Raw genomic sequence first — 24,208 nt, forward strand, 5'->3', positions numbered from 1 at the left:
ATCCGATCGGAAAATGCAATATTCGCACTTGTAACTGCCAACTAAAACAAACCACCAAAACAATAACAAAGATCAAGGCGGCCAGTTCACACAGGTTTCAGCATATTTCGGGTTACCAGTTGTTCAAATTAAAAAGTAACCCCGTTAGTTTGCATGAGGAATCGTTCAAACGAACGGGGGTCCACTGTACTTCAATTTCTTTAGTAGAGCTAGAGTGACTATATACAGAGTGGCGACAATGTCAAAATTGGAATCATAATTATCTGTCAGTGTCATTCCAATCGAGCAGACAACCTATCCAACGCGTATGCAGGAAAGAGAAAGAAAAACCTAGGATAAACCGCATTGCATACATTTGGGATGACTTGGCGCCACTCTGTATATAGTCACTCTAAGTAGAGCAAGATTTCATTCATTCATTCATTCGCTTTCCTTTGGGTACTGAGACAATTGGCGGTATGAGTAATTTTCGCTCTATTTTGAGTGAAAAGTGAGAAGCGTGTATCGTCCTTGTCTCACTTCACTTCTCGCAATCATGTCAATACGACTCATATTCTCATCATACGCTTGACGCTTCGCTTTCGCTTCGCACCGCAGTCTGTTGTTTCGGTTGTTTCTGTTTGTCTGATTTTTCTAAAAAATTATAAGTTTTAAACGTTTGAAGACGGTATTTTTTGTGCCTGAATAAAAGGTTATGCCACATCGAAAAGGAAAAGCATTTCTGTGAATATAATTATAGTTCTTTAATTGAAACGAAAAAAGCCAATCCGTGTAAAACAAAAGTTTCTTTTGTTTTAAGTGAGTTGTGTTCTAGCTACCTACCTGCCTATCGTAAAAGTGTCACAATACAATAGTGATGGATGCCCCTGGCCCCGAAGTGAATTCGATAAAAACGGAAGAATCAGCGGAAATCAAAGTGGAAGAAGCTTCATTCTCCGGAAGCCATGAAGGGGAAGCTGATTTAGCGACCGGTGAAACCGAAGAGTGCTTCGATGAGCTGAGCGACATGGCCGCCGCTTTGCCACCCGGTGCCGGTGACATAAAGCCAGAACCTACTTCGGAACTGGATACCAGTGACGGTGATACCGGTGCCTGCGGTGTGGAGATTCCTACGGACGATGGAGAACAGCATGCAGCCTCCAGTTCGAGGTTAGTTTTCTTACTTTGATAATATGGCTATACAGTTCAAGAAACTATCGATTGTTATTTTGCCGATAGGTTCTTGTAAAATATCATTCTACACATTGTTTTCCGAACTTGTAAGGTATAAAACAAAATACTGTGCATATCTTCTGTTCTGCAAAATGTTCCACGCAATTCCTGTGCGAGGAACCTTGAAAACTGGTGATTTACCAATTAAAATTATTTTCCAAAATCTCCATTAAAAATCCGTATTTCTCACGGAGTCTGGGACAAATCTTAAGCAAATAGAGCAATCTACGTTTGGTTTTTTTCCCTTCGTGTCGGACACGGCCTCGTACATTGGATGGGTCACAACAATAACTTACCGGCAACCGGCCGGCAAAGGGGTAAAATATCCTTACCGTGTAACTTAATGAGGGCAATATTTATGATATTTGTTTAAGGGATTCATAAATTCTCCGGGTTGAGGGAAACAGTATGCGAGCGGAATTAATCAAGTTCTCCGAATAATTTAGTGAAAAAGTTAAAGTTTTCTGTGGGAACAGTCATTAATCGTGATCAATCAGATGCTGTTGTAGACAGTTGAAATGTGGAATATGTAGCAGAACCTTCCGTAGATTCAGCGGTTTGCAGAACCACAAGCATGTAGTGCATGAATGCCCGTCCATTAGTCTATAGTTATTATGTAAAAAGCTACAAAATACAACGCAATTTTAAAGCATCGTTTTTTTCGGAATTTTCGGCATCGACTTAGGCGACGAAACAAGGATCACGACTGGAAGCTCGGCACTTGGAACTGCAGATCGCTAAATTTCGCAGATGCCGACCGGGTGCTGCTCGAGCAGCTGGAACCCCGGCACCTGGACATCGTAGCTCTGCAGGAAATCTGTCGCCCCGGAGTGAAGGTTTGGAAGTCCCCGGACGGAAATGCCAAGTTTTACCAGAGCGGTGGCACTACCGACCGACTGGGAACGGGCTTTGTAGTGTTGGGCAGAACGATGCAGTATCGGGTGATAAATTGGAAGGCGATCGACGAGCGGATGTGCATGTTGAGGATAAAAGGCCGGTTCTTCCATTACTGCATCATCAACGTGCACTGCCCGGACGAAGATAGACCCGACGACGAGAAGGAAGCGTTCTACGCGAAGCTGGCGTTCACGTACGATAACTGCTCGTGGCGGGACATCAAGATCGTCATCGGGGATATGAACGCCCAGATCGGTAGGGAAGAGATGTATAGACCGGTGATAGGACCCTGCAGTCTGCACACTGACACGAACGATAACGGCTTACGGTGTATAAACTTCGCAGTTTGGCGAGGCTTGGTGATCCGAAGCACCTTTTTCCCACACAAAAATATCCACAAAGCCACGTGGAGATCAGCTGATCAACGTACAACGAGCCAGATTGACCACGTTCTCATTGAGGGTCGCTTTTTGACTGACATCATGAACGTACGTTCCCTACGGAGTGCGGATATTGGTTCAGACCATTACCTAGTGGCGGTACATGTGCGCTCAAAACTGTCAACCGAATACCGGAAACGTCAAATCCATCCTCCTCGGTTGAATGTTTGGCAGCTAGGTAACCCGCAAATTGCCGAGAACTTCGAGCGAATGGTGCTGGATGAGCAGGGTGACCAAGCAATCGCGGAATGCGAGGAAAAGTCGCCAATTTAGCGGAAGTTGTTACAAAGTGATATTGCCATAAACGAAGTGTACCTGAAATCTCCTCCACTTAAGAGAGGATGAACTGCAACCTGAGAGTTCCTAACTGTAAATGACTGTTAGCAAAGCACTGTGTTTAGCGGTTTTCTTGAAAATCTTAAATTTATCAGTAAATTCCTTTTCAACAGATGTTTTGTAACGAAATTAGTATCAAAATAAGCGGAAACGTCTATCAGTAGTGAGATGTGAAATAAAAAACTGTTTTTTCTAAATTGTTCGTTCTTCTATTCACATTTACCTACGGGGAAAATGCACCCGACCTTTTCGAAGTAGCTTAAAATGTAGTGTCTTGCTGTTTTACCGCAGCGTTCGCGAAAAGTTAATAACGTGAAAGTGAAAGTTGTTCTCAAAAGTATTCGCGTTCGCGTGTGCATAAAGAAAAGCAAAAGTGCCTTTAAAACGTTTGCTGAGTTCAAGGCAGCAAGTTAGTGAACAAAATTGTGAACCAAAATGGTGAAGTGTCAGAGGAAGAAGAAGTTTCCGAACAATTTGAAGAAACTGTACGACTTTGTGTGTCTACGATTGTCGAAGATCGTATTTTATTCGCTAATCCGCTAATTCACATGCTCAATCGAATGATTGTACAGTTCCAGCCGTTGAAAGTTCCGATGCCAAAATTTGATGGTAGCTACTACGCGTGGCCTAAATTCAAAGCCATTTTGCTGAACTTGAGGCAATTTCAGTGACATTAAACATAATCAGGCCGGCATGTCATATTTTAAATATGATTATGGATATTCGCGGTAGTCGACAGAAGCTTTAAAGCATAGAGTCGCACCCGTCTTCCAACCCACGAGACCAAACAGCTAGTGCACAGTATTTATAGCGTCTCGCTGTCCTCGCAGTCTGTATAGGTATATGCTTGCATAGGCCAATACCCCCCCCCCCCCTTCCTTTCCGCTCTTCCCCTCCTTCACCAAAAAATTTTCATTTCTTTCCCCTACCGTCCCTTCATCAATTGTAGAACCATCGTTTCAAAATTCGATTCGATTGGCAACACTTCCTAAGCTTTAAACTGGTGTAAACTCCGCCAGTGAGGGACCACGCTGATGAACTAGCACGTGTGACTCCATAAAAAGAGTGAACAAGTGATGGGGAAATTGGATCGGGACCCAAACTGTCTGTCACAAGCCAGGATAAAGGAGGAGTGTTGAGATTTGTCTTTTGGTGTGCAGCGCTGGATGGCTCCATGACAAACACGTGATGGATCCATCTAGATCTGCACCGAGTCTTCCGCGGCAAATCTTGTAAAAAAACGTTTGCTCCCAATCTAGCAAGCAACATTGGAGCATGCTGCATTCTGAGTAGGAGGAGGACCCCAATCCTCGGTGTAACGCGACCCGTGCCTAAGGATGAATGCTTGGGGGGGTCTAATTAAGTCTCCCAAGGTCGAACGGAGCCTGCATGGTACCAGGGCACCCCGTGCAGTAATTTGCTCCCTCTGTTCTAAGCTGGTAACGGACAGCTGATTCTTTCTCCCAGCAAATTAAGACCATTAAGATGGAAACAATTAATAAAACTTTTAATATAAATATAAATAACAAATCAAGTGGGGGATCAGCACTCAGGAGGGACCCTGACATCGATAAGACCCAAGAGGAAACTGGCGATGCTGATATAATCAGCCAAATCCCAGGACCCAGTTGTATCAACGGTGCAGGCCTAAACCCAAAACAGCCCGGTCGTACCACAAATCATATAAAATTACAAAGAAAAAATGTTAAATTTGTCCAGGTGAATCTTCACCATGCAAAGGGAGCAACTGCTGTACTTTGTAGAAAATTCACAGAAAGCAACCTGGATGTAGCACTGATCCAGGAGCCCTGGACCTATAAAGGTAGGATACAAGGAATTCCTACAAAGTCGTGTAAATTGATTTACGCCGAAGGTTAGCTCACGCCAAGAGCTGCCATTTTAGTAAGTGAAAACATAAAAAGTTTTCCAATTACAGAATTGATTAAAAAAGATCTCACAGCAATAATGATGGAGGTTCCAACGACCCATGGCACGACTGAAATTTGCGTAGCATCTGCATATTTTCCAGGAGATTTGGGTGAAGTACCTCCACCAGAAGTGGTAAATTTGGTTTCTTACTGCAAGAAACAAAACAAAGCACTTGTAATTGGATGTGATGCAAACGCCCATCACACTGTTTGGGCCAGCACAGATACCAATAACAGAGGTGAACTCCTTTTAGACTATATATCATCAAATGATATAGATATATTGTAACCGTGACGAGATCGGGAGAAAGTTTTATGGTTAACTCGGTGGCTTTTGCGCCACTCCCGAATAGGGGAGACCACCGGTCGTGTGTTTGCCCGACTGTTATTTTGAGAACTCTCCAGGGACGACTCGCACGGCTCAACTGCAGACTCAACGGACGACTTTCTGAACGGAAACGCACAAAGGGGATTTACCGATATTTGAATTTAAAAAACGTAGCTTCGGTGTGTGAGTTTATTCTATCGTTTAGAGTTAACTTATCGAATGCGATTTATAGTTCGTATGGCCGCTAAACGGAATTATGGCGGTATACCAGCAAAAGACAAATTTTCGTGTGCACAACTTTCAACTCAAGTTAACTTTAACCTAGCTTTATTGTTCGTTCGAATTGCACATTACTCTTGTACAGGCAACACTATTCAGGGAGGGTTTCCACCTACCTGCGCGCAGGGTTTTGTAGTAGTCGACGACGGCGGCCTGGTGCGATCCGGGTAGACCACCGAACCTTCAGTGGCGTTTGACGTTGCCAGTCGGCGCTGCTCGAGACGGTGGGCGTGTGGTCTGTTCGTGTGCTAAATGGTCGAACTAAAGTTGCGGAGGGTGGCGTGGTTGGACAGATAGCTATCGACTTGTATCAACGAGAGTGTTCACGACGACGCAATTGTCGCGTGATTCCCGGGCAGTCTTCCGCAAGGGCTGAACGTACTCGCTGACGGCCCTCGCGTACTAAGATTCCGCTGCCGACCGCCGCGAATGAAATGAACCCTTGCTTCGGACTCGGTACCTCGGTGCGCAATTGGCGACGCACGAAACGAGGACCGACTCTCGGACTTCGACCCACGAAAGGTTGTAACGTAAATGGTTGGGTCGGAAACCACGAGCGGCAATTGACGACCGCCGTGAAAATTTCGCAACGGATTGAGCGAACTTTCCAACGCCTCCGTTTGGCTACCCCTCAGGGCGGACCTTTTATTAGCACACGAACTCAAACGAAGAAATGGCCGAACGTAGAAACCCAGAATAAAACGCCCGTTGGACGAGCGCTTATTCTGCTATAAACCGTATTAAGAATACGGACGCCAGTCGAAATTCTGCTTACGCACCACCAAACTTTTAAAATAATTTGAATAGCACTAGTTCGATTCCTTTGAATCTATTCACTATAAAATTGAACTTAAATGTGCGTCTCTGCGCAGTTAGATCCGTTGCGAAAATGTCCGCTTCCATCTCGCTCCCTTTCTTTTAAACGACTTTCCGTTCAATTGTTCTCAATTGAATTTCGGGTTTTAATTTAAATATGGCTACTTAAATCTACCGATCTAAATCGCGAGATTTTAACGTATTTTTTAGTACTCCTAGGAATATATTTTCCGCCTCTAGGAGTAGCCGGGACTCAAACCATTTGGGTGGCATTCTCATGCTCAGCCAAGACATGAACCGTTAGGTTTATAGCTAAATACTATCGATCTCATATTTTAAATAACTTAATTATCAAACAAAAAAAAACTTATTTTTTTCGGCACTACGTTACAATATGCAATAAAGGGGAAGAGCCAACTTTTGTAAACGCAATAAGGCAAGAAGTACTTGACTTAACACTATGCAGTCCAACGATGACTGATAAAATAAAAAATTGGCACGTATCGGATGAAGAATCTTTGTCTGATCACAAGCAAATCATGTTTGATTACGAAGCTAATCAGCAACTTAAGGAAATTATAAGAGATCCCAGGAAAACAAACTGGGATCAGTATAATTTGAAACTGAAGGTTGGAGTCAAGAACTTGAAAGGCTGCTCAAGGACATGTAAAGAACTTGAGGACAACTCAAAACAACTTTCAAACCTGATCCAACAAGCTTATCACGAAAGCTGTCCTGCAAAGGAACGCTCTACGAATAGAGATGTACCTTGGTGGAACAAAACTTTGGAGAAATTTAGAAAGAAAACTCGGAAATTATTTAACCGGGCAAAAAGAACACAACAGTGGGAGGAGTATAAACAAACTCTCACTGCCTATAATAGGGAAATACGAAGATCAACGAGGATTCACTGGAGGCACACATGTGAAAACATTGAAAATACTCCAGCAACTGCTAGATTGCAGAAAATCCTCGCTAAAGATCATTCTAATGGGTTAGGTACTTTGAAAAAAGAGGATGGCTCTTTTACTAACTCAACTAAGGAAACATTAGAGTTAATGATGAGAACACATTTTCCCTGTTCAATCATTAATACATGCGGAGACCAAAGTGCACCGGCATTGAGAACTGTAAATCTTGAAACCAGGACAGACATTCTCGAAATAGCGAGTGAAATGACTGGGTTAGACTGGGTTAGATTTCCACCAGTGGTATCGATATCGGTATCGATACACTGACAGGGTGCAACGAAAACCACACTTTTGTTTATTATTTAGCTTAATTTTTAAGAAAATTATATGCGTGTGCTTTTAGTACTGTTGATTCTCTTTCGTTCTCATACGAAATCTCGTTAGGAACGAAATAATAGCTGATGTCGGACTGGTCAGGCCTGCGGTTTTAAACTCTTTTGACCGGAAACTACAACGAATTGCTCAGGATTGCTATAAAATTTATTAGAAAATCTAGTGGAATGATGGAAATGAAAAATAAATTTTAAAAATCGGACAAAAAGTATAAATCCGTTTTTTTAAGTTGGTAAACCGACTTTTTGCCAGATTGATCGATCACCGGCTTTGCAAGTGAAAAACCGGCCGGGCCGACCAGAAATCGACCACTCAGCCAAGCGCTAGCAAATGCTTTTATATTTTGCGTACGGTTTATGCTCCTTGATCGAAATGACTTACCAAGGGAAAAGTAGACCTGACTTAGCTAGAATGCGTCGTTGAATCTGCTTACTCGTATGATTGACGGCGGTTGCCAGAGATCCCTAATTTATGAATTCATCAACCCCTTCCAGTTCATCTCCGTCAAAAGTTATTTCGTGCACTCAGGGTTTCTTCACTTAACAACGCAGTTGCGGCTTCATTGACGGTCTAGCGTATCCAACCACATCCATCTTCGAGTGCCAAGACAGCTACCTCCATTGAGGAAAGCAGAGCTTCACTCAGCAACTTGTGAGTTGTCTAATTGATCGCATTTGAAATTAATTTTAAAATCGGAGCTGGAATTGCACTTAAAATTTTACTTAAAATTGAACCTGAAATTAAACTTGATATTGAACTTGAAATGGGAACTGAAATTTAACTTAGAATTGAGCATGGCATTATACTTAAAATTGAACTTCAAATTGATATTGATGATCAAATGATATTGGACTTCAGTTTGAATCAATTTCAACTTGAATCTTTACTTTAAATTGAGCTGGAAGTAAGACTTTAAATTTAACTTAAAATTAAACTTGAAGTGGAACTTGAATTTGGACTTCAAATCACACTTAAAATTGGACGCGAAGTTAAACTCAAGTTTGGACCAATTCAGACTAGAATATATAAATTGGACTCGAAATTACACATGAAATAGGACTTATAATGAGACATGAAATTGAACTTGAAATAGGACATAATAAAGAACTTAAAATTTTACTAGTAACTAATAGTGAATTGGATGTAAAAATTGACTAGAAATTATACTTACAACTTTGCCAGAAATTGGAGTTAAATCGGACTTATAATTGGACTTGAAATAGGATTTGAAATTGAATTTGATTTTTTTACATCACCCAAGAAATCCGACTTTAAATTAGATTTCAAATTGAAATTGAAGTTTTACTTAAAATTTGATTTAAGACTGGAATTGGGAATGCATCTATTTTTGCAGAGTTTATTTATCGAGAAAAAATTAGCTGCCGCATTAATTAGGTACACCTCTTATTTTAATTTCTACGAGTTCGAGGTGGTCGGATAACATCTGCAGCAGAGAAATACGCAGAGGTATTCTTGCCGGAAGTCGTGCTTACTACGGATTCTACAAGACCCTAAAATCTGGCAAGCTTCATCCCTGTACCAAATGTACCATGTACAAAGCGCAAATAAGACCGATAGTCTACGGGCACGAAACGTGGACAATGCTCGACGGAGACTGATCACTTTTGGACGTCGTGTGCTTAGGATCATCTTTGGTGGTGTATGTGAGTACGGTCTATGGAGGAAAAACATGAACCACCAGCTGGCGCAGCTTTTCGGCCAACCCAGTATTCAGAAAGTTGCTGAGGCTGGAAGAGTACAATGGCCGGGACATGTTGTGAGAATGCTGGAAAACAATCCCGTAAAAATGATGTTTGCCTCGAATTCGGTTGGTACCAGGCGCAGAGGAACGCAGCTTGCTTGACGGTTAGACCATATGGAGCAAGTCCTGGAAAGTGTGGGACATTCGAGAAATTGGAGGCGGATAGCCATGGATCGAGTTTGTTGGCGGAACATTGTTATGCAGGTGAAATCCTACCCAGGTAACCAATAAGCATTAAAACAAGCAGTAAATCAGTTGTTTATTAGCATCCCTGGCGTTTTATACTGCAGGTTGTTGTTTATCAGCTTTTTGACTGCATAACTGTTGTAAATTGGCATCCAAAATTCTATTTAAATTCTTCTTGTTGGTAACTAGTTGCAAATAAGCATTGTCAGCACTATAAGAGGGCTAGCCGTAAAGTAGCCGCATATTTTGCCAAAATAGCATTTAAGTAGCATTTAAGGCAACTTAAATGCTTATCGGCTTGCTTTTAAATTGCATTGGAAATGCTTATTGCTTACCTGGGTAATGGACATCGCATTAGGATAAGTAAAGTATTTTAGTTTCTCTAGCATATCGATATAAATATCGTCGCTTTAGCATCGATACTGGCCGGTATCGGGACGTTCAGTATCGATCCAAAATATCGATGTATCGGCTCAAAAGTATCGATTTTTTCGATACAGATACAGTATCGCCCAATGCTAAACCTAATCCAAAATGGAAGAGAGAATGCCTTAAAACCGCTACACCTCAGAAGAAATCAGTGAATAGTAGGATGGCGGTGATTAGAAGCTCTGCAGGGTCCAAAAACGGCCCGACGAGTAAAACTAAAACGCCTCCAACCTACTCCAATGTCCTAAGCCAATTCAAGGTCGGACTGCTGCCCAAAAACTACCCTGAGTCTGAGCTATCGACGGCAAAGATGGAGCTAATTGAAGAGACCATCTTAGCCAAGGTGGTAGAGCAGAGGAAAGAGGTATTTAAACCCAAATTCACCAACTGTAGATATAAATTCGGGTTCATGGTAATAGACTGCCTAGACCAGGATACTGCGGAGTGGTTGAAAAAAGTTGTGCCGGACCTCAGGCCATGGGAAACCGTTGAGCTAATAGTCGTAGACAGCAAATCCATCCCTAAACCAGAAATCATGGCTGCTTTCTTTCCAAAATGTAGCACAAATGACAACTCAACCATTCTGGCTCTAGTAGAGAGCCAGAACGATATTGTCACGGACGCTTGGAGGGTCTTAAAGAGAAAGCCCATCAGGAATCACGTTCATCTAATCCTTTCGGTGGACGAAGCTTCTGCTAGAAAAATCGCCGATTGGAAATACGAACTAAATTATAAATTTGGTCAAATATATCCACGGAAGATAAGGGCAGGAAATCCCTGGAATCGAGAGCTCAATACTGAGTGTACTGAGCGCGAGAAACGAGAGATGCCAAGAGACGAACGAGTACTGCAGCAAACTCGGAAAAATTCGGACTCGAACAAAACCCGTGGAAATGATCGAGATCAGGGGGAGCGAAAGAAGCCCCCTGCAAGTAAAACTAGCAACAATGAGCAAAATAATTAAATTCATTCAAGTGAACCTGTACCACGCCAAAGGGGCAAGTGGAATCCATTGCCGCAGGTTCACCAATGAAAATATACACGTGGCCTTGCTGCAAGAGCCATGGGTAAATAAAACTAAAGTTCTAGGACTTTCAACAAAATCTGGTAAGCTACTTTATGATGACTCCGAGCCAGCACCTAGAGCTGCTATTTTGGTTAGAACTAACATCAACTTTACGCCAATTACAGAGTTCATCAGAAGAGATACAGTAGCTGTACAAATAGAACTGCCAACGACGCGAGGAAAAACCGAAATAATGGTGGCCTCAGCATACTTTCCAGGAGAATCAGAAGAAGCCCCTCCTAGAGAAGTGATGGAGTTTATAGAACACTCTAAACGCAACAACAAGCAGTTCATATTGGTGAAAAAGTTTTACAAAAAAAAATATTGTCAAAGCTAGCTTGACTTAATTTTTCTTTGGAAAACTTGCCTTGACTTAGTTTTTTGGAAAAATCTCGGAAAGTGCGTAACCACAAATTACCACAAATTGAATTTCGAAGCCACAAATTAACCACTAAATATTGGTGATAAAAGTTTAAAAAAAATTATATTGTCAAGCCATCTTGATATCTGCGACGACGGCTACATCCTGCTGGTTCAAGATACTCATTGGTGAAAACGTTACTGAAATGAGAACAGAACCAGTCGGCAACGTGAGCTGTGGAGTCGGCTGTCGAACAGACCATTAGACATCGTAGAGTGTCCAATCCAGATTGTCTATGTTGCTCATTCACGTTGCGCCAAACACTTTTTGGGTTTGCCTTGAGACGGCATTGCGGATTGTTCTGGCGAGCGAATTTGGTTTTTCTGGTCATATGAGAGGCTACCGGAAGTATCCCGGAAGCGTTGCTGTGGCCTGATTTTTAATTGCGTTAGTAAAGGAGGATGCTGCCTGCAGATCTTTACGAGTGGTACCGGAGCTTCTGTAACCGCACCGTAAGGAAGCACAGATCAAGGGTCCGATGGTTCTCGTTTTCAATACCATTCATCTGTCTAAGTTCAGCGGTGTTATATGTATCAAGCAGTTTTCGCGGGGCTATGCCGATGGACGATCGAGCGGCGATCGAGAATAGTGAATTGCGCGGGAATTGCGCTGTCAAGGGATCGCGCTTAAGTTGAAATCACCAAAAAAACAATTTTATCTCTAGGCTTTAATTGCGATAGCTTCAAGATGGTTGTCCATAAGGTTTTCGTCGTTATCTCGATCGGGAGGGATGTAAGCTACTCAGAGATAGAGTATTGCGTCAACAGTGGTAATCGCGACCCATAATTGTTCAACTGCCGAACTCTGGAGGATTAACAGAGTGGGGGTTTTGAATTCTGAGCGAACAGTTAACAAAACACTACCTCCAGTACTTTTACAACTATTTGAACGCGACCGATCCTGTCGGTAAAGGGAGTAAGAGTCGTTAGACAGCTAGCTCGTCGTCGTATTTTGATTCAACCAGTTTTCGGTGAGGGTGTATACGTCATAACAGCAATCGTTGAAGGCTAACTGATACTCGCTGAGAGAGCTATTCATTCCTCCACAACGTTTTGAGTATACCAAGACATTCGAGGTAGCGGATGCGGTGATACTTGCCATGGCTGACGTCTTGGGAATTGATAATTCGTCAGAGCGATGGATACCGTTGCTGATAGGATACTTACCATGGAGGGCGGCTTACACACTTTACAAAAATCACCGAATACGGTAAAATTTTACCGAAATCTAAACAGCTGAACGTTCGGTAAAAATTTCGATGGTGCCAATCGACGTTTACAGATCATTATTAATGTTTGGTGCAATAAAAAATTTTACCGAACGTTCTCCTGTTTAAATAAAATTTTACCTAACCGATTAAGTGTGTAGAAAACCCCTTCACCAGCACTAGACGACTCAGAGTCGAGACTACTCGGACGGTAGGAACGAGTCAATTCGGTGTCTACGGCGGGCTCGACTGAGCTAGGCGCGTCAGGGGTTTCCATATCGCGTTGTGGTTGGTGGGTGTCCTGGGCCAGATGATAAACTTGAACCTAACAGACTTGAAGTATTGGTCAAAGACAAGGTGTAGAAATGCGGCAGAGATGTAGATGTATGTGTAGAATAGTCAGGGGAGAGACCAAATGAACCCGCGCATGAACCAGAGTAACGATGGGGAAGTACGTAGTCGTGGAATCGTGAGTATCTAACACCACCACCTCTGGATCCCACCGCTGTCACCACGATGAAGGGTATAATTAAAAGTAAAAACGTATTTTTTGTCCACTACCGACCGGACGGGTCGGCGTGTCAAATCGGAATCAATTTTTATTTTCCTAAACCTTTTCCACAAAGTTAATTCTTACTTGCTAAAAACTCTGCCCTAAGGAAACTCCTCCTTCTCGAGGTAGTTCCGTCCTATTCTGCCTAGCGGCAGACCTCACGCTGTCCGTTGAGCTTCCTTCTCGCGCATACATTTTAGCCCTTCGCGCGGGAACTTTGTTTTTGTCAACTCGAACAGTTCTGCGCTTCGTTGTTTACCTTAGTCGGCAAAATGCAACGGCGCATTTGTTTTGGGAACTGTTCGTTGCCGCAGGTTAAGAAACTTGCGCGTTCGTTAACCTAGAATGGTGCAACGCGACAATTGTTTTCATTTAAGTATTTTGCCCTACCGGCGCCGTCGCTCGATCGAGTCACTGACCGGCGCGGGTAATCGAATAAAAATGTGGAATTTATGTTCTGAGCCGACCGGGGTTGATTCATCCGGGTTCGGCCAGAAGAAAATGCGTTGTTACAGAAGGAAATGAGGGTCGCTTCACTAGTGACTAAAGGGACCTTTACTTTCAGTTGTTGGCCAGGGATTTGGTTCAAAACTTCAAAAGGAACTGATTTACGTGGTGGGCATAATGTCCCGTAATGCTGGCTGGAATGTGTCAAAAGGAGCGTTCAAACCAGCGCACTCAGTGTAACAAACTTGGTCACAAAAACCCATGCATTTTAAGAGGTCCTCCTCCTTCTTTATCGTTTTCGCGCATCGATCGCAAGCAGTGCGGTCGGTCATTTAAAAGTTACAATTAAATCGCGTTAAGTGTACACCAGTAGGTATGCCTTTAGTATCCCTGGCTGCGTGCGCGAGTATCGATAAACAAACATGTATTCGCGACTACGAAAGTAAAAGAGATTTTTAAGCCTGTTCCAGGGATACCAGACTTGCAGATTTGTCTGCAAATTCCAGATTTTTGGAACGGTCTTGCAGATCATTATAAATTTGCAGATATTTGCAGTTTTTATGATTTTTATTGTTTTGGTGCAGATTTTTATTCGAAGCTCTTTAAACTTTCACAGACTTCCTAAAAAAGTGTGCAGATTTACGTCAACGCCCACGCAAAGTCAGAGCAAGCGGAATCGATTATAAGAAAAAATTTCCAAGAGCTGTCAGGCACGATTCGGCGGTCGGGGGTTTCAAACGAAGGGGTAGGCCCCCAGCAGCAGTGTCCTGTATGTAATAATTGCGGGCATTCAGTTCGAAACTGTTTTTTTTAAGAAAAGAAAAGAAACTTTGTCGTAGATGTCTAACATGCTCGTTGACCATGTAAGGGAGAGGTATGCAGTATAAACGGCTGCCAAAAGCGACACCATCGTTTGTTATATTCCGACAAATGTCAAATTCCGCAAGACGCTGTTACTAGAGAAGATACCGCTAACGTACATGCTACGGTAACAATTCATCGTCAAATAACATCCTCCACATTGTTTTGCGTACTTCCAGTAGTACTTTATGGCAAGAAAGGTAGAGTGGAAACGGACGCTTTTCTGGATGACGGATCATCAGTTACCCTGGTAGAAAAGTCGATTGCAGATTTACTAGGAGTACATGGAGTCACGGAATCTCTGTGCATACAGTGGACAGGTGGTATTGATAAAAAAATTCCGGATACTCAACGAGTAGAGTTGGAGATATCGGGAGTTAATGGCCTTAGACGACATAAGGCTACAAATGAGTATACTGTAGACAACCTTGGTCTACCTGAACAGACGATCGAGTTCGATGCAATGGCAAAAGAATTTGCCCATCTAAGAAATTTACCGGTAACGAGTCTCAGCAATGTACATCTATAAGCAACGCTGAAGCTACGAGAAGGATTACCTCATGAACCGATCGCTGCTAAAACGCGTATCGGTTGGGCGGTTTATGGTAACTTCCGAAATAATATTGCGCAGTTTAAGCACCGACAGTTTCATATATATAAGTCAGATGCAGACTGTGATTTGCACGATTATGTACGTCAGTTCTTTTCGTTTGAAAACGTCGGTGTTGCTGCAGGACCAATAGTGGAAAGTGCGGACGACAAACGAGCTCGTGAAATTTTACAGCGATCAACAAAGCGTACAGCAAGTGGGCGATTTGAAACCGGCCTTTTATGGAGGGAAGATCAAATACGCTTTCCGAATAGTAGGAAGATGGCAGAAAAGCGATTAACGTCCCTTGAGAAACGGCTGAAGAAAAACCCAGTGTTATATGAAAATGTACGACAACAGATAACCGAATTTCAGTCGAAGGGATATGCTCACCGTGCGACGGCAGATCGTGTCAGGGTCATCTGGGATGCTGCAGCTGAGGTACAGGGTGTGTCGCTCAATAGTGCGCTGACGAAAGGACCTGACTTGCTAACTCCTTTAATGGCTGTTTTGTTCCAATACCGCGAAAGAGAGGTGGCCATTTCAGCGGACATTAAGGAAATGTTTCACCAAGTTGGAATTCGCACAGAAGATCGCAGCGCACAACTTTTCCTGTGGAGGAATTCCACTGATTCGCCAGTAGAGACAATGGTTACAGATGTTGCTATATTTGGTGCCACCTGCTCCCCAACTCATTCACAATACGTGAAAAATTTGAATGCTACGGAATGGGAAGGACAATTTCCGGAAGCGGCGGCAGCTATTAAAAGGAAATACTATATCGATGACTATTTAGATAGCGTCGATACGGTCGATGAAGCTGTGACAAGGGCGTCGGACGTTGCTATGATTCACGCGAAAGCAGGTTTTCATATACGCAACTGGTTGTCAAATCATCCAGTGGTACTTGAACGGATTGGCGAAACAAATCCAGCGACGGTGAAAGGCTTTGCGACGAATAAGGAAAGCGGCTACGAACGTTTGTTGGGGATGGTTTGGATACCTATGCTTGATGTGTTTTCGTATTCTCTTAAATTCCGGGATGACGTCCAAACGCTTATTCTAGGCTATGTTGTTCCTACTAAGCGTGATCTACTAAAGGTAGCGATGAGTTTATACGACCCACTGGGCCTCGTTGCCGCCTTCGTTATACAAGGAAAGATTTTAATCCAGGAAGTGTGGAGGTCTAAAATTGGATGGGATGATCCTATACCTGTCGATATATTTGGTCGATGGAAGTTGTGGCTGGGAATGCTGAGGAAGCTTGAATCTGTTCAAATTCAGCGTTGTTATTTTCCCGGTTATAATCCTGAAAGTTACAAAAGTCTCGAACTGCACATTTTCGTAGACGCGAGCGAGCAAGCGTATGCAGCTGCCGCGTACTTTCGTATAATTGACCATGGAGTGGCACGATGTGTATTGGTATCAGCAAAAACAAAAGTGGCACCACTCGAGCCAGTTTCCATCCCTAGATTGGAACTAATGGCAGCGGTGATTGGTTCGCATTTGCGGAAAACGATAGAGCAGGATCATTCTCTAGAAATTAAGCGAACGTATTTCTGGAGTGATTCCACTACCGCCATGAGCTGGATTAAATTGGATACTCATCGGTATCAGCAGTTCGTAGCCTTTCGAGTAAGCGAGATTCTCAGCTTATCCTCAAAGGACGAATGGAGATGGGTTCCCACCCGATTAAATATTGCAGACGAGGCAACAAAGTGGGGTAAGGGTCCGTCGTTTCCAAAAGATTGCAGGTGGTTCAACGGGCCAGAGTTTTTGTACGACAATGAAAGTGAATGGCCGAAAGATTGCAGGCTGTCTGCTGACGAAACAAAAGATGAGTTGAGACCTGCGTTTATTGGTAACCACCACGTTGTTGAAAAATTGATAAATCCCAATAGATTCTCCAAGTGGGAGAGAATGCTGCGCAGTGTGGCATATATCGTCCGGTTTACAGAAAATCTTAAGTGCAAAATAAAGAAAATGACCGTTGCGAAAGGTGACCTTATCAGTGCTGGCAGCAGAACGAATCCTATGGAAAATGGTTCAGGAGGATGCATTTCCAGATGATGTAGCTGTGCTGAAAAACAATGCGAATGCGGAGAAAACGAAACTAAAACGTCTGGATAAAACTAGTCAATTAGTCAAACTGCCACCGCTAATCGACGAGTTCGGTGTGTTGAGAGTGGATGGTCGTTTGGCAGCAGCAGAGTATCTTGCTTATGACACCAAGTTCCCTATTATTCTGCCCAGAGGATTTCAAATAACTAACCCATTATTGGATTATTACCATCGCAGATTCAGACATGCGAACAACGAGACAATTATCAATGAAGTTAAGCAGAAGTTTCATATATCCCGCATTACGCACGCACGTACAGCACTTCTACGTCAAATAAAACTGAATTGTATGCAATGTCGTGTATCTACTGCCGTTCCTGTTGCACCAAAAATAGAAGTTCTGCCTCGAGCACGCGTAACCCCGTTCATGCGTCCGTTTACATTTGTTGGCTTAGATTATTTTGGACCCTACTATGTGCAGGTAGGAAGAAGTGAAGCGTTGGGTGGCACTCTTCACGTGCCTCACTGTGCGAGCCTTACATCTCGAGCTTGTTGCTAATCTATCCACTGACTCGTGCAAAAAGGCTATTCGTCGATTGCGCGTAGAGGAGCTCCCCAAGAAATATACAGCGACAATGGAACTAACTTTATCGGTGCTAGTAAAGAGTTAGAAGCCGAAAAGCGGATGATACACTAAAATTTGAGCATTACCTTCACTGACACCCATACGCGTTGGTGATTCAATCCTCCCTCAGCATCACACATGGGTGGTTGCTGGGAGAGAATGGTGCGATCTGTCAAAACTGCACTGAATGCCATACCACTCGGAGGCAAGTTAGATGAGGAATGTTTGACCACATTGCTGGCTGAAACAGAACACATGGTTAACTCACGATCGCTCACATTTGTGCCACTTGAAACCGCTAGCGCCGGGTCCTTGACCCCGAACGACTTCCTCATGCTCAGCTCTAGCGGAGTAAAGCAGCCGATTAAAGATGCAGTAACTACGGGTACAGCGCTAAAACATAGCTGGAACAAGATTCAACATTCTGGAACAAGAACAATTCTTGGATCAAATCTGGCGTCGCTGGGTAACTGAATATTTGCCCACAATCACGAGACGAACAAAATGGTTTGAGAACGTACGACCAATAACAGTGGGAGATTCAGTATTGTTGGTTGATGAAAACGTGAGAAACAGATGGTTGCGTGGTAGAGTCGTGCGTACGTTTCCAGGAAAGGATGGCGCAGTGCGTCAAGCAGATGTACAAACCATGACCGGTATTGTTCGACGTCCTGTGGTCAAAATCGCTTTATTGGATGTTGCTGTAGAGGATGACGCTGAAGACTCTTCTAGCGACATCGGGGGAAGAATGTAGCAGAAAAAGGAGCCGGGACAGACACCTGGGTTTGAGCCAAATGACAAGGCATGAAATTTCAGTGTCAGATAAAATTCTTATCACTAATATAAATATCTCGCAAAAAATAAAACTTTATAAATTAGCACATTTACTGAAGTGATAAAGAAGGTGACAGTATAGCAAAATTAAAATTAAAGTGCAGTAAAATTTTTTTGATATCCAATAACTAGATTCTAACTTAAGTCTAAAATGTTTACAGGCAGTTATACTAATTAAACTAAAATTTGTTTGGAAGGGGAAAAAATTCTTAATAGGAGACAAATTGTAAGATGCAAGGTGAAGAAAAATTGTTAAATACTAAAGTAAAACTAATTTCAGCTTCGAGTTAACTTGATCCAAATAAGAGTTTGCTTCGCGGAATCTCCGAAAAATCCTCCCAACAATTTTCAAACCAGAAAACTCGAGTAGCCGGAAAACTGCTCGATTTTTTCGGTTTTCGAGCAGTTCCAGACATTTTTTTTAGAAAATATGGCATCTCTGGCCTGTTTGCTCTTACACGAAAAACCATTGCGAACTGTTAGAACTTGCATGTAAACAAAAGCAAAAATATTTCCTTCTCTTTTTTTCTCACCCAAAAACCAAACAAATATCAGCAACTTTGTAGTCCCGAATAAAATAGCGAAAATTTTGCGAGAAATCCGTCACAAAAACTACCGACATGGAGTGTTGCCACCGAAGTTATACGTATACTTAAGCTGTGAACCATTTCGCGAAATTTTTAACTTTTTGGTTAAAATTTGACAGTTCGATGGTTGTTCGAAAATAACCACTCGAGGAGAAATAACCATCGAACTGTCAAATTTTAACTAAAAAGTTAAAAATTTCGCGAAATGGTTCACAGCCTTAAAGAAATTTCAGCTGGTCAAGTGCTCACTGCTCGCAGCTAGGATCGATACCCACTATAAATGAAACAAAACATAGCAATTCCGTCTCCACTTCTCTTTTAAACAATTTGACTACTTTGTGCTACTCGTCACACTGTGGACATTATCTTAACATATCATGAACGTCCTCGAAGCTTTGGAGCTAAAAATGAACCTTGGAATTGGTTTCAAAACAGTGTACATGTAAACTGAACTTAAATTGGATACTGGATTCATAATGCAACACGAAATGAGTCTCAAACCGCAGTTCAAAATGGACCCTAAAATGGACCACAAAACAGTAGACAGTCATCAAAAAAGCTCTTAAAATGGACCTCTAAATGAGCCTCAAATCGGATTTCAAAACAGAACTGTTAATGGAGTCCAAAATTTATCTCATAACGAACATCAAAATGGTTCCCAAAATGACCCTCCAAATGGGCTTTAAAAAGGGTCTCAAAATAGTGTACCTCAAAATGGGCTGCTAAGCGTGCCTCGAGATAAGCACTATGACAGATCTTTATAGTGACCTCAAAATGGGTCTCAATGTGGGCCTTAAAACAGATCCTAATGAACTTTAAACTATACCATAAAAATGGTCCCAAAAGAATGGAACTCGAGGCCTTCAACATGGGACCTCAAAATGGACTATAAAATGAAATTTTACAAGGACCTTTGTTTTTTTTTAATTGTTTCACTCGAAGGACGATGATGAAATATGATCTGAAACTGAAGCAGCTTTTTAATGAGCCGGAAAAGGCCACATATTTGCTTGTCACAAACAAATAAACAAACCCAGAGTGCATTTAAACAGAGTGACGATGTTGTCCAAATTAAAATAAGCCCAAGTGAAGTGTGAAAAATGCTGTATTCTTCACACTTCATAGTTCACATTATAGAATCAGTGGATCGACTCTTATTGCCACAATCTAATGGTCGCCTTTCTTCTGTTCCAGCGGCGTAGACCCCGGCCTATTGGACAGAAACCATGCCACTGATCAGCGGCGAAAGCACGCGTGCGGCATTTGCGACAAAAAACTCACCAAAAAACATTTACTCGTGGCTCACATGAGAATGCACACCGGTGAACGTCCCTTTGTGTGTGATATATGCGGTAGGAATTTTGCCAGAAGTAGCACCCTACGGGTGCATAAAGTAACAATCCACAAGCTGGAAGATGTCTTCGAGCTGGAAGAAGACGATCACAGACATATTCTTACGTCCGTTTTGGAAACTAACGGTCCTGCTGCTGGTCAGGAGGAGCGGAAGCACGCCTGTGCTGTCTGCGACAGGCGATTCACGCTGAAACTTTCCCTCATCAGGCACGAGCGAAAGCACACCGGTGAACGGCGGTTCAAATGTGACATATGCGGCTTAACCATTAGCTCAACCAGCAATCTTAACGCCCATAAATCGATAGTACACGGCAAGGATCGCCCGTACCGGTGCGAGATTTGCGGCCAAGGTTTCCTGTTCCGGTGTCGCCTGGTGCGCCATATGAACTTTCACAGCAACGAGCGACCGTACAAGTGCGACATCTGCGTTCTGGCGTACAAGTCGGTCGGCAATCTGCGAACGCACATGAAGCTGCACACGTCGGTCGAATCGAGCCCGTTCCGGTGCGACCGGTGTGGGGCACGGTTCGTGCAAAACAGCAGCCTGAACCGCCACAGGAAGAAACAGAAACACTAGACGGCAATTACCTAATGTAGTGCGATCGGTTAAACTTTGTCGACGTTAAATAAAGCAAACCAAAAAATCTAGATTCAGAAAATGTCTTACAAATTAGAGAATTATTTTACGAGAAAGTTTGGAGATAATTTTATTTAATTCTTTGTATATGTTTTCCTTTGTTTTTCCAGTGTTTTCGTGCAAAACGTCTTTCCACCTAATAGCTAGTATCTGTAGAAGTGTAGCATGTCAGTGTTCTATGGTATGATTTCACTTTTCACAATATGACTTCAATGAGTTGCAAAGACGGTGAAGACAGTTTTCCTTGTCCCTTGTGATGTCACCTTACTATCGCATGTCTCGGTAACTGGTAACCTAACTACTAAAAGTAATAGTGCTACGATTCATTGCCACACTCTATCAATGGTCTTTCTCCTGTTCCAGCGCCGGCGACGTATTTGAGATAAACCGTGCTGAAGACTACCAGCAGAAGCACACTTGCGAGAAATGCGGTAAAACTGCAAGCTCTAGCGCACATCTTAAAAGACATACATGTGGAAAACCTCACAAATGTGTAGAGTGCGATCGGCGGTTTGCCTTCCGCTCAACTCTAAAACTTCACCAAGAAACTCACAGCACGGATCGGAGAAAAAATTACAAATGCGATGTATGCGGCAAAGACTTTTACTCCAAATCAACTTTAAATCAGCACAAAGAAATACACAGCATGGACCGTAAAAAGGATTACCATTGTGAAGTGTGTGGCAAAGGCTTTTACATCAGTGCACAATTAAAGCGCCACAAAGAAATACACTTCACGGATCGTAGCAGAGATTACCATTGTGAAGTGTGTGGCAAAGATTTTTACTCAAAATCAACGTTAAAGGGTCATCAAAAAATACACAGCACGGATCGTCCACACGAGTGTCCAATCTGCGGTAGAAGATTTCTTCAAAGATCCAATATGCGCACGCATATGCGAAGTCACAGAGATGAATCACCGTTCGAATCTGACATCTGTGCTTTGTCGTATGTACAAGTTGTATACCAGTCTAGCACAGCATAGGGTAATCCGTACATCCGTTGAGTCAAAACCTTTCAAGTGTGACCTGTGTGGGTTACGATTTACACGAACTTGCAACTTGCAAATGATTGTGACTGAATGTTGAATGATTTTATGTAGAGGAAAAAATGTGCAAACTTTGTCATGACGAAAATAAAAAATATTGGATTTTATGTTAACGATGGTGTTTTTGTTTCAAACCTGTTGGATCGACGGTCGGTTCATTTGGGGCGATTCCACACAAAAAAGTAGTTGAGAGTGAGGGCTTCTGAATGATCCGATCCCGGTGCTGCGTTTGTTAGCGGACGGCTATTTACAGTTTCCGCAGCTTCAGCTATCGCTGTACCTAGGCTTTCATCCATCAGTCGCTTTCCATCGTCTATTGACTCTAACACATTCTTCGTGGAACGGACGAGTCTCTCCCAAACTCCACCCATGTTGGGTGAAATTGGGTGATTGAAGTTCTAAAAACAGCAAAACGGTCGCAGGTACGGGGTGACTTCCTGCATTCATCCGTGGGCACCGTGGACGATACTTGACAACCTTGCACCGTATGCAAGAGAAAACAGGCAGCTTCGAATTCCTCCTTAGGGTCTTGAGTTCATCACTAAACGCCTCCGCCTGAGCCGTCCGCATCAACCAGATTTCCGCCTCTTCTTGCTCGCTGGAATTCAGCACCACTCAGGCAGGTTTGGACTAGTAAGTATTCCACCAATACAAAGGTAGCTGCGTTGATCTGACCTGATCCAACGGAGCACAATCGTTGAGTCCATCTGGAAGAACAGCTGGTCAATCTCCAACAAATGGCCATCTTATACCGCAGAAGCTATCCCAGCTCCTGTCCGGCGATGTCCTGGTCTCAAACGTAGCCAGTCTTCTACGAATATTGCACCAACATGCGACCGAAAAGGGTTAACGGAGAAGCTAAGCCCTGCGGATCGAATTTCTACATGACACAGTTTCGTACGATCCTTTTCGAGTGTGCCTGACGGCAAAGTCCTACCAGAGTCGGTTTTCCTGAATATTTATACTAATTCCATACATTCATATCTCATGAACCTAACAACGCAGAGCAAAAAGTTTTTTATGAAAATGTTAGTAATATGCTGGGAATATGCTTTAAATCCCAGATGAATTACCGATAAATCTAGAGGTAATCCGTCCCCTACTGCCCTCTACAAAAATAAATAAGAAAGAAAAACCGGAGAAAAAACAAACAGCACGAGGGAAAACGTTACAAAAACTGGACAACTGGTTAGAAAAAGAAGAAAAACGCGCGAGAGAAAATCTAATCTATTTATTTATTTATTTACTATAAGTCTTCGGCCAAGGCAATACAGACGTATCTTATCTTAATTTTAAAATTTCATTCTTAAATCTAGTTTTACAAATGTTGAAATCAAACACGTGGTTCACTTCATTGAACAGCCGACAACACAAATGCAAAGGATTATTCTGGCCGTATTGAGTGCGATGAGCCGGGGTCCAGAGGAGAACTCGATTTCGGAGAATCCGACGGGGTACATTCAAGTTAATTTCTTCCAACAGGTTACTGCAGTCAATTATTCCCATCAACAGGTCAAAGATTATTAGTCTCTGAGAAGTTCGTCTTCTTTCAGCAAGCGTGCATAGGTTGATAAGTCGGCAACGATTTTCGTAGGCAGGAAGACGCAAAGGGTCCTGCCATGGTAAATGACGCAAAGCAAATCGAATGAAAGAGCGTTGAATACTTTCATTTTTTTTAATATGTCCTGTTTGGTACGGTGCCCACACTGGTGCTGCGTATTCCAAGATACTGCGAACTAATGAACAGTACAACGTTTTTAGAGCATAGACGTCTATGAAATCCGAAGCATTCCGTCGTACGAAACCAAGTACAGCATAAGCTTTCGATGTCACTATACTGATATGCTCGTCAAATTTCAACTTGGTATCAAGTGTAACACCCAGATCTTTGATAGAGCTGCAACGTTTCCTTTCATTTCCGTTCATTTGATATGTGAAATGCTGAGGGTTACGGAGGCGGGAGAAAGTGATTACGCTGCATTTTGATACATTTACCTCCATG

General features: G+C 42.7%; 1 protein-coding gene across 1 annotated transcript; it reads left to right on the forward strand.

Annotated features, from left to right (window-relative positions):
* Positions 1 to 695: 695 nt before the first annotated feature.
* Positions 696 to 23,733, forward strand: LOC128746383 (zinc finger protein 226-like). The gene is made up of 4 exons (XM_053843435.1): positions 696 to 1,149; positions 20,363 to 21,046; positions 21,522 to 21,668; positions 23,523 to 23,733. Exons 1-4 carry the CDS (start codon positions 857 to 859, stop codon positions 23,731 to 23,733), a joined length of 1,335 nt encoding a protein of 444 aa, XP_053699410.1. The 5' UTR covers positions 696 to 856.
* The last annotated feature ends 475 nt before the right edge of the window (positions 23,734 to 24,208 follow it).

This window comes from Sabethes cyaneus, chromosome 1, assembly GCF_943734655.1.
Source record: "Sabethes cyaneus chromosome 1, idSabCyanKW18_F2, whole genome shotgun sequence".
NCBI classification, from domain to species: Eukaryota; Metazoa; Arthropoda; class Insecta; order Diptera; family Culicidae; genus Sabethes; species Sabethes cyaneus.

What these genes read in the sequence shown, in the direction of transcription:
- LOC128746383 (XM_053843435.1), top strand. Translation starts at nt 857, where the DNA reads ATGGATGCCCCTGGCCCCGAAGTGAATTCGATAAAAACGGAAGAATCA. An exon ending in CATGCAGCCTCCAGTTCGAG is followed by an intron (nt 1,150 to 20,362) that starts GTTAGTTTTCTT and finishes CTTCTGTTCCAG; the next exon opens with CGGCGTAGACCCCGGCCTAT. An exon ending in TGCGACCGGTGTGGGGCACG is followed by an intron (nt 21,047 to 21,521) that starts GTTCGTGCAAAA and finishes CTCCTGTTCCAG; the next exon opens with CGCCGGCGACGTATTTGAGA.